The 10,668-nt window shown below is 43.1% G+C and overlaps 1 protein-coding gene across 1 annotated transcript; it reads right to left on the bottom strand.

The window, feature by feature from the left end:
• Positions 1 to 182: 182 nt before the first annotated feature.
• tomm70a (translocase of outer mitochondrial membrane 70 homolog A (S. cerevisiae)) lies at positions 183 to 10,666 on the bottom strand. Its single transcript, XM_056603925.1, has 12 exons — positions 10,365 to 10,666; positions 8,914 to 9,087; positions 8,209 to 8,335; positions 7,789 to 7,898; positions 7,485 to 7,633; positions 5,448 to 5,655; positions 4,925 to 5,059; positions 3,800 to 3,907; positions 3,253 to 3,369; positions 2,898 to 2,995; positions 2,528 to 2,650; positions 183 to 2,006 (listed from the first exon to the last, which is right to left on the bottom strand). Exons 1-12 carry the CDS (start codon positions 10,605 to 10,607, stop codon positions 1,853 to 1,855), a joined length of 1,746 nt encoding a protein of 581 aa, XP_056459900.1. The 5' UTR covers positions 10,608 to 10,666; the 3' UTR covers positions 183 to 1,852.
• Between the last annotated feature and the right edge of the window lie 2 nt (positions 10,667 to 10,668).

Here is a 10,668-nt window from a genome sequence, read left to right as displayed (position 1 = left end):
GTAGTTATCCGAGTTGTAAATTGGTTCAAAGATTAAGTCGCCTGTTAGATTCATTATAGGATATGGTTGGTTTTTCAAGGACATCAAGTGTTTCATAAATTGAAAGCTTGATATAAATCAAGAAAGTAAATACCAATTATTTACATAAACCTTTTTTTAATTAATACACTGCAAATGATACCATTCTAGAGAACTACAGAATAAATGACTGATTTTGTTTTCAAGTAATTATAACTTTATTAGGATTCATATGTTCTTTTACTTTGGTCGTGGTACATCTCAAAGAATAGTGTAAGTTTTCCCAGAACATAGTCAAAATTACTGAAATCTGCAGATGCACATAATTGTCAAAGGCTCACATCCATGTTAAAGATTACTCTATGGTTCTTCTAATATACTGAGGGTTCTTTCACTGACAGCGGTCAAACGTGTGTTCAGAATGGAATGTAGGTTTAATTAGTTGGTGACAGAAGAACTTTAAAATATCATCTTCCATAAGTGCTGGCCAGATTGTTGTTGGGTATTCTATAATTACAAACCAAAGCACTGATCAGTTACTTAGATACAATCATAACAGAAAGTCTACCACTTTGTAATTTGTTCAATATGACTTTGTAGTTATTAACAGGTCTGAATTAAGCCTACCAGCAATAAACCATAGGATGAAAAAATGTATTGTTAATATTAGTTTGTGTGTATGTGTCTTTGCCGTCTTAAAAGACCAGTCTGCAGAATAATCAGAAAAAATTAAATAACAAAATATTAAATTGGCTACAGAATCCTGTAGGGATTGGGAAAAAAAAATATGTTCCAGTTTGACTGCTGGTATTGAACGGAGACGAGCCCAACTAAACCCAGTTGCCATGACGACTAGTCCAGAATCCTTATGTTGAGGTTTCAAAACATCAGGGCAAGCATTGCATCCACATCACATGCTGTACAAGGCATAGAAAACAAAACTAGGCAATCCCCCAAAAAACAAAGTAAAAATACAAAAAACATAACACTTAAAGGACGCATTAACATGTTGAAGCTCATGGCTAAACCGTGCGCACTGCCAACAAGTGATTCATTCCAGTATTTACTATAACAAAACAAAAAATCACTCCCATCACACATTGGACTATAGGTCTTTATCTTGCATTCTCTGCTTCGTCATGTTTGAACGTAGGATGAAGCCGGACAACATACACATTAGAAAGCAAAGGTTAGAGAAATTAAACAATTCGGCAAGCCAAATTAAATTAGACAATGCTTTCATAGTATTTTAGGAATACTACTTGTCAAATTGAGGGAGCATGATTCTAATTTAGTTTTGGATTCTACTTTTGGATTGAAAGCAGATCATAAGCACTGGACAGGCCCTTGTGACGGATATACACTGCATGACAGGATAGAGAACATCGGTACGAGAAGATAGAGACAATAAGAATGGCAGGACAGATATAATCTGAATGTCGGAACAAATAATCTAAATGAAAGGGAGGTAATCTGAATGTCAGAACAAAGACCATTTGAATGACAGAATAGAGTACCCCAGAATGACAGATAATTCCTGGGTTTAGAGATGGACATCAGGGTGCTGCAAGTCTAATTTAAGTCCCAGCTGAAGGCTAGTTAGGTTGAAACAATCTCTAAACCAGGTCTCAGGCAGGGGAGCCCAGGGTCACAAGGGAACCAACCGGCACCAAAAACCTCTCTCCGATTGGATGTAAACACAAGGGGTTCCTAACCCAGAACTGTTTCCATCGTCAACACACTAAAACGTCAACGGTCGCATTTGAATTCATAAACAAAAACCAGGCTCAGCTGCGGGAGGATTGTGATTGACGGTGGGCGTGTGTAACCACGGTTACAGCGTGGGCGGCTTGAGGCCGTACTTCCTGGCGACTTCGGTCTGGGCGTAGGCGGCGTCACACAGGGAGTACAGGTGGGCCATCTCCATCTCAGACTTGGCCAGGTTGATGGCCTTGTTGAACATGTCTATTGCCTTGTCCAGGTTACCCCTGAGGATGGAGGAGGACCATACATGCATGTTAGTTCGACATGGCTGAAATCACTTCAGTTGAAGTCCCTTAAGATAGAGTCTGCTCCAAGTCAGGGTCAATTCTACTCGACTAATGAATGAAGTTCATGGTCTTTTTAGCATCTATTAAGAATATCTTCAAATATATATATATTTAATACTTTTATTACTCGTTACTTATTTCTATACCTTCTACTGTGCAATGCAAATCTTCTCAGTCTTAAATGTATATTATAGTCAACAGCATATCATTTAAAAAAAGATCATACATTTTAGGCAGAAAGATTTTTATATTTCAAGCTCCTTGTTATACACTTTTTACAAGTGTTTTTTCTGTTCATTTAACCTCTGGAGAATGAATGGAGTACACATTCCTTCACTTTAAATACATCTGAACCTTCTCTCCCAATCCTAATAGGTATGAAATCAGGATCTCGGGACAAGCCATTTAATTGGAGAGGTAAGCAGGAAGTAGAGGGGAGCATTGAGGCGTGTTCTGACCTTTGGACCTCAATGGTCCCCATGGTCTCGTAGGCAAAGTCACACTTGTTGTCGATCTCGATGGCCTTGCTGATGAGCTCCAGGCCAAGGTCCACATCCTGTTTCCACTGGAGCTGCAGCAGCCTGAGGTGACAAGGACACAACAGTGGTTAAATTACACGTAATAGCAGAATGATATCAGTTGATAGCAATAAACTGAAGATGTGCAGTTTTGATGAATAATAAATGAACAATGTATTTTTGTTGCATGCATTATTTGTCATTTTCAGCAGTAAATAATTAGATGATTTTTAGTTTTGTAGATCGATTTTGTAATAACTTATTCATGCGTTTTGTTTTGTGGCGCATTAGCTGAAAGTGATCTGCTCACCCCTTGTGGACGTATGTCGTGGCGTTGTCTGGCTCCAGCTCAATGCACTTATCATACATCTCATCTGCTTTACCAAACTGCTGCTGGTCAGTGAGGGCCTGCAGAGAAAACAGAGGACACCATTTCAATTAAACGTAATGTATAGGAGTATATTCTTCATTCAATTAAAAAGTAATATCCTCAGAGACGGACACACACAAACGCAGAGAGAGTGACAGAGACGGAGACCGAGAGAGACCGAGAGGGACCGAGAGAGACCGAGAGAGACCGAGAGAGTGGACAGGCATCAGTGATCCTCCAGGTTCTACAGTACAGTATACAGTATGCTGAGTGTGGAACGGCGTCGCGGCATTACCTGAGCATAGAGGGCGTAACCCTCGGCACACTTGGGGAAGCGCCGGATGACGTCCTCGAAGCAGTCCATGGCGGTCTGCATCTGGTAGGGGTTGTTCCCCGTGTACTGCTGCCGGTACTGAAAACACAACACCAACACACGCCGGCCAATCAGAGACAAGCCGATGCTGCGTCGGTCAACACAAACTGATCCGTTTCCATCTAGTCAAGCGACTTGGAAGTCCATAAAAGTCTTTGCTAAGACGTTTATTTTATCCAAAGCAGCTTGTGTCAGATACATGTCCCTTAGGCACAGGTAATAAATAGTGAGGGCACAACGATGGCTACAGGTTAGGCTGCGGCCATTGGGAATCGAACCCAGTAGCCTTTGGCTGAGAGCCGAACACCCACACCATAGCTTACATAGAAGAGCGTGTGGGGAAAGAGCATTGGATAGTTATCCTGTTAGATTGAATACTGTTTGAGGCACTGTGATTGTTGTTTTGTTTCACAGCGATTGGGAAAGTAAGTTGCAATCTTTTTGGAAAAAGTGTGAGGTTTTGACTTACGAGAGCGAAGCACTTCTGGGCCTGGGCAAGAGCAGAGTCTGGTCGCAGGAGGATGCACTCGTCGAAGTCTCCTACCGCCTCCTCCACCTGGTCCAGCAGGATCTTCAGCTACCGGCAAGAAGAAACACAAACAACTATGAGGAACTACGAACCCAAAGCAAAAGCTCCACAACCATATATTCAGTTTAAAACAGTTGATAACTGTACTCTTCTAATAACACAACTTGATTAAAACCTAATTAGAAATATGTTTGGTTGACTGAAACTGTCAAACTAAACTGTCTGAATTTTTACTAATCATTAATCCCAAAGAAAGTTACTGAATTAATCACCAAGCACTAATGAGACCAAAGGTCATTAGAACCATTTAATATAATTAAAAAGTCATGGCAAAAATAACATTTCTTGGCAATTGTAATTCTATTCATAGTGTGGATAGGGCTGGGACAAACGATTATTTTTGAAACGATTAATCTAGCGATTATTTTTTCGATGCATCGATTAATCTAACGATTCATTTTTTCAGTCCGATTCGATTTCGATTCGATTATCGATTATCTCCCCATTAATTGACTAATAGCAATTTATACATGTTGATTTACATATCTGAATGAAAAAAAATATGAATTCCTTAACATTTCAATACATGTTTATTGCCTTTAAATTCCAAAATAAAAGTGCAAAGTAATGCCTTCTTAGAATTCTATGGTGCTTGGTCATCTGCAGCTGCTACCGGGTGGCGCCTCTTCAGGTGCTGGTGAATTGCCGTGGTGCTAGAATGGAAAGTCATCTCCATTTTGCAAAGACGACATATCACGGAATCGTTTCCTTTTACATTAAAGAATTCCCATACTTTAGAGGAACGAGTGCGTGGCGCCTTGCACTTATGAAAGTCTCAGGAGCCACTCGCGTTGCTACTACGCTCCGGCGCCGCCAATCTTTGTTTTGGGTTTTTCGAATCAACGTGCATTTTTCGCGTAGACGTAATTTATGCGTCGACGTCATCGATTACGTCGACGCGTCGTCCCAGCCCTAGTGTGGAAGTTCATATTCCTCCACGAGGAGGCTATTGTGACAGACAAACCAACCAGACAAGCCAGCACCCAACACACCAATGACCCTCACCTGTCCTCTGTGGTGGTAGACGTCGGCGTTGTGACTGTCGATCTCGGCGGCCATGTTGAAGTCCTGCGTGGAGAGCATGGGCTGCTGCTGCTGCATGTACATGCTGCCGCGCTTGATCAGCGCGTTGGCCCGCAGCTACGCACGCAGGGAGGAATACCACATGAATCATCCCCAAGCCGCTGACCAACAAGAGACATGATGACAAGGATGTTCTATGGGTCCTTAAGTTACCCCCATGGGACATAACCTTTATACATTAAACAGTCGTTTTAATATAGCCAATTCACACCCCAAATGCTTTCAAGCATTCTCATCCAATGGCCATAAATATCTGGAGGCAACAGGAGATATCATTTCCTTAGGAAAATATGATAATTCCGTACTCATGTCTGTGTCGTCCTCCACCAACGCTCTCCGTTTACAACCACACAGAGGGAATCCCTATCGCCACTAGATCCCCCACTCTGTTCTGGCATCGTAAAACCGCCACCTGACCTCAGAGGGGGTGGAGGGTTGGAGTTACCTTGACGTTGGCGTCCTGTGTGTTGATGACGCGGTCCAGGTCGGGCTGGGCGGCGTTGGCGTTCCCGATCAGCAGGTAGAAGGTGGCCCTCAGGATCAGTGCCTCCGTGGTGTAGCGGCCTGCCGAGTCGATCTCCTTGGTGCATTCGCTGATGATCTTGTCGTAGTTCTCCTCCTCCATGTACTGCTTGGCCTTCAGGTAGCCAGAGCTAAGGGCAGAGAGAACAAAGATGGACGGTAATGTGTGTTATTTTCAGTAGTCGTGAAGGTTGAAGAGTTTTTAGTTGTATAGTGATTATCCCATCTAGTCATCCAGCGATACATATCAAACCATCACGTCATCAGACACTTTTATCCAAAGGGACTTCAGTGACTAAGCAAATTGAGTTGCAGGTCATAAATGAGCAGGTAGGCATGGGCATCTACCTCAAGTAGTCCTACAGACATACTGCGTGCGTTGGGGATCGATTACTTGTCGGCTACACTATCCTGCCCCATTTTTGTTAGGGGAATCGTTGGTGAACTAAGCCAACTGTGATGCTATACGGGTCACACAATGGAACTGCTTGGCTAAAGGTCAGATGCCAGTATTTTCTAATGTTGTTGAGCTTTAATAGAACGACAGTTGTGTTGAAGTTTACTAATAGAACACCCTGCCGCAATGCATCCATATATACTCCACTGCCTTGGTTTCTTAATGAAGAACTGACTTAAGAGACACACCAAAAAAATATAATCGAGGAGTTTGTGATTACTCCAGCTGGCAAGCCCACGCAAACTGGAATGAATTATTCCTTCAGCTCAATGAAGTATTACATCCAAACAGTACAGGTACGTGTAAGAAATGAATGCAAACTTATGGCTTTCAGCTGTAACAACAGCACACGTTTTTTAACAGCAACAAATGTCTAGTATTCAGCTATTAATATTCAATTTAACCCAAATAGCTCTAGCTGACAGCTTTGAATTGAGCTTTCCCAGGATAAAAAAGTATGTCATTTACAATACTGGAATTATGAATTTCATACCACATTGTACAAACGTGAATACTGAAAAGAGCATTGCAACACAACACTCAGACTACCTTAACATTATTGCAAATGCACAACAATGTCCTACGGCGAAGCAGCCAGAAAACTGTACGCTTGCACCACTTATGCCAACCGTCATTACAAACTAGGGATGTGAATAACTCAAAATGTTCATGGTCGGATAATCAGTGGTTGGTATGAACGAATAATCGATTATTCGATGTGTGCCGACATTCACAAAGGCAGCCATGGATCATCGGCAAGAAATCACTTAATAACTAGAACGCAAAAAAACAACTACGGTACCTGCTAAGTAGTTCCAGTCAAATTGTCTGTTGTGAAAAATGCATTAAACTGCAATCAGAAAACGCGGTTATATGATATAGACCCTATACTATCTATGGATAAAGGCTGGGACGAATTTCAAATTATAAATATGTGCACTTTATGTTGAAAGTATAGACCGTCGCGAATCCCATTGAAACGAATGACGCAGTGATTCGGTCTTCAAAAAGAGAGCTGGTAAATTGTGAAAAATTAATTAAACTAATCAGACAACGCGGTTATATGCTATAGACTCTGTCTAGAGTATCTGTTGTATAAAGGCTGGGACGAATTTCGAATTATAAATATGTACAATGCATAACGTTAGCTCTCTGGCTCATAGCTGAGTGGACTAGAATACCTCCCGTTGCCAAGTCGTAGCTAAGGTCCGTCCTATTTTCCGGAGGAGTGAACAACGTTTCCGTTGCATAAGAACCTTGCGGGTAGGTAATGATTGTTCCAGCTATTAGTCAAACCCTCAGGCGTTACCAGGGAAACAAAGTTATGGCTTGTGAAAAACTTTATATATGAATGGGAAAAAATGTTAACGGTCCAAATGTTAAAAATCGATTTAGACCCTCGCGAAACAAATAATCGAATATTCTGACCCATCCCTATTACAAACTACACAGAAACGCAAGTCAAGACGTTGTCCCCACGGTCACTGAGCCATGCTCTCTGACCTTGCGGTGACCTCTGCGGCCTCGCCCTCCTTGTCCTTGTCCTCGTCCTTCTTCTCGCCCTTCTGCAGCGGCTGAGAGATTATGTCATCCGTGAAGGAGCTGAAGTAGGACTTGATGAACTGCGGCGACGGCATCAGTGGCTCACGGTTCTGCGGAAGACCACCAAAATATATTTTAAAACAATCCCTCTGTGTCGGGCTAATGTCTCTCTATAATTCTCAGGTCTCCCTCCTTTGATTATCTGTCTCCTCTACGTTATTGGTGCCGCTCGCTCCCTCTCCGATTGGCCGGTGTGGCTCCCTACCTTGTACTTGTCCTTGGCCTTCTCCTTGCCCAGGGACTTGAGCACCTTGTCGGCCAGCAGCATGCTCTGTTGGTTCTGGAAGGACTCCAGGATGCACACAGCTGTCACGTCTGGATGAAACGAAAACAAACATACCATCATCATCAATATCATGTCGAGGGCTACAACTAGTCAATCCACTCAATCCCTGGGAGATTTCAGTCCGGGATCAATTAGCATTATCTTAGCCTGAGTGGATTTCAAATCCCCTAAACCAGTGGTGAATCTGTGGGTGGTGGGGCCATTCAGGGATCACAGCAGAGACCGAGTGGATTGTGTAAAGGCCAAAATAAGCATTTTTATTCAGCATTTTGCCCAAAGCAAAAATCAATATGCCGGTTTGGTTAATTTGGTCTTCCACAGGATGGCTTAAACACTCACCCTCCAGACACTCCTTCTTGTTGTCTAGTCTCTCCAGGGCCTTGGCGCGTCTGAACAGAGCCTTGACGTAGCGGGGGTTCATCTCCACCGCCTGGCAGCAGTCCTGCACCACCTCCGTCCACTTCATCTGAAATCATACAATCATACACGCATGGTTCATCTGAAATCATACACGCATGTTTAATCTGAAATACACACGCTTCCTCGAAAATCATTCACGCATGATTTGTATGAAATCACACATATTTAAACTCAACTGAAATCTAATAAAGCCTAAACAATAATTAAAAAAAAGATTGTGCTCGGTTTCATGTAACACTAGGCCATAGCTTAGCCATAGACCTTAGCCTACACCTTCGCTAAGCCAAAGCTAAGGTCTTAGGCATCTTAAAAACTGGAGACTAGCATTGGTTGGGCCTTGTGTGGGTTAAAAACCCAGACTGAGAGTGAGTCTAAATAACACAAAGGTTACAATTAGCCACAACACATGTCTAGCCTTGGCTTGCTATCAGCCATTAATGCCTCTGCAACCGTTCTGGATGGGACAACAAGGAACATTAAGACTTCTTTCTATTTCAGGATTTCTAATATTAGTAACCGTTTTCGGATTATGTTAATTTATTTTCAGATGCAGAAAAAGGATCAAGTACCACACAATCCACAGTTTATGTTGGTAGGTTTGAGGCCACAGTGTGTGAGTCTGACCTGCTGTTCGTAGGCAGCCGCTCTGTTCTGGTAGAAGGTGGACAGGTCCGTTTTCTGCTCAGTTGGGCAGAGGGAGATGGCCTCTGTGTAGCAGTGGATGGCCAGGTCATACTTCCCCGCCTTGAAGTACTTGTTGCCCTTGTTCTTGGCTCCCTGGGCCCGGTCCAGGGGAGTCTAAAGGAGGAAGCGATGAGAAGAGTGTATTTACTTATCTGAGGATACAGAAAAACACATTCATGTTCTTTCCAACCATAGCTTTTTTTCTGTCCGGATCTGATCGAAAAAGGGATATATTATTGGATCTAGAAAAAAATTTAATGGACAAAGAATATTTTTGTAGACAAGCCGAAAGTAGGGATTGCTCAAGAAACATTGGGCCCAGCCAACTATAACATATTGACTGTAGGGAGAGGTGAAGAAAGACCAAATTCATTCGTTAGAGTTGGAATTCTTATCTCAAACAAGTTACAAATTACACCATTGGCAAGGTTTGTTAACCCAATAAGCCAAGGTTACTGTTTTACCAATCAGAACAGCTCTTTTGCAGGTTACAAAAGTGTAATAGAGAGAAAAGATTGCAGAACTAGAAGTCACGTTTGATGATTTGGAGGTGAAATAACGTTTTTCTCTACCATAATGTTTTGAAAAAGTAAATAATATGGGTGAAAATAAGCTAACATTGTATCGGTCATTTGACTTTGTTTCCACTACCACCCTGTCTGTGAAGGGTTAATACTCTTAAGCCACCCATACGACCTGTACCATAATGCACAAATAAAATGAAACGCTTACAATTATTTTAGTATTAGTTTAGATAGACCATCTTAATGAATACAACACAAAGGGAGAGTTTAATGTAAAGTGAAAGTAGTGCCAACGTCGAAGTGAAACAAGATGGTGATCTGTGCTGGTCTGGTGAATGAATGCCATAACGACACTTCAACGTACCCCCAGGTAGCGCTCCCGACCGCGCCCCCTCCCCGCACACTGGACTCAATATCTAGCCAGCCGCGTTATCCAACTATCAACCAGCATTGACCATACCTCGTTTCCATACAGACAGTACCACCACGTTGTGTGGTATCATACTGTCGGTGCGCAATATAATTTATTTCCTGCGTGTGTCGTTGTGCGAGGCACTTCAGGAAATCTACATTTCTAATGAGGCTTCGTAACCTAGCCACCGAGCTATCGACTAATTTAGCTTTGGTGCTAGCTTACGAGGCTAGCTGACCGCAAATCACCGCATGCGCGTCTGACGCTGGCCGAGGAGTCGTCAGTCCAGCCCGGGTACGCTCCACGTCCTTGAGACGCGTGTAAACGGCAACCACGTTTTAGTCACCAAAAATTGTCATTCGTGCACCAGCATACACAACATTAGACACTAATACGTACAGTGTCACAGTACATAGACATGCAAGTTTCCCCCTGAAGCAAAGCCCTTCCTTTACCATGTTCTCCAGCTCCCGGTTGGCCCGTGCTTCGCCGTCTTGGCCCTGTACGGGGCTAGCGCTGCCTTCTGGAGTCTTTCGTTCACCATTTCCTTTCCCCTTTCGGTCCTTCTTCGACCGGTTTCTGTTCCAGAGGTAAACGGCCCCTACTCCGAGCACTATTGGGGTCCCGACTAGTAAGGCCAATTGCCAGCGCGGTAGGCCGGCTGCAGACTGTGGTTCCACCGGCTTGGATGCGGCCATGATCCACCGTGACAGCTCCGTGTGTAGCTCTGCTCTTCTTCTGGAGCTCTGCGAGGTCACG

This window comes from Gadus chalcogrammus, chromosome 12 (genome assembly GCF_026213295.1).
Source record: "Gadus chalcogrammus isolate NIFS_2021 chromosome 12, NIFS_Gcha_1.0, whole genome shotgun sequence".
NCBI classification, from domain to species: domain Eukaryota; kingdom Metazoa; phylum Chordata; class Actinopteri; order Gadiformes; family Gadidae; genus Gadus; species Gadus chalcogrammus.
This window is presented reverse-complemented; position numbering and strand designations above follow the sequence as displayed.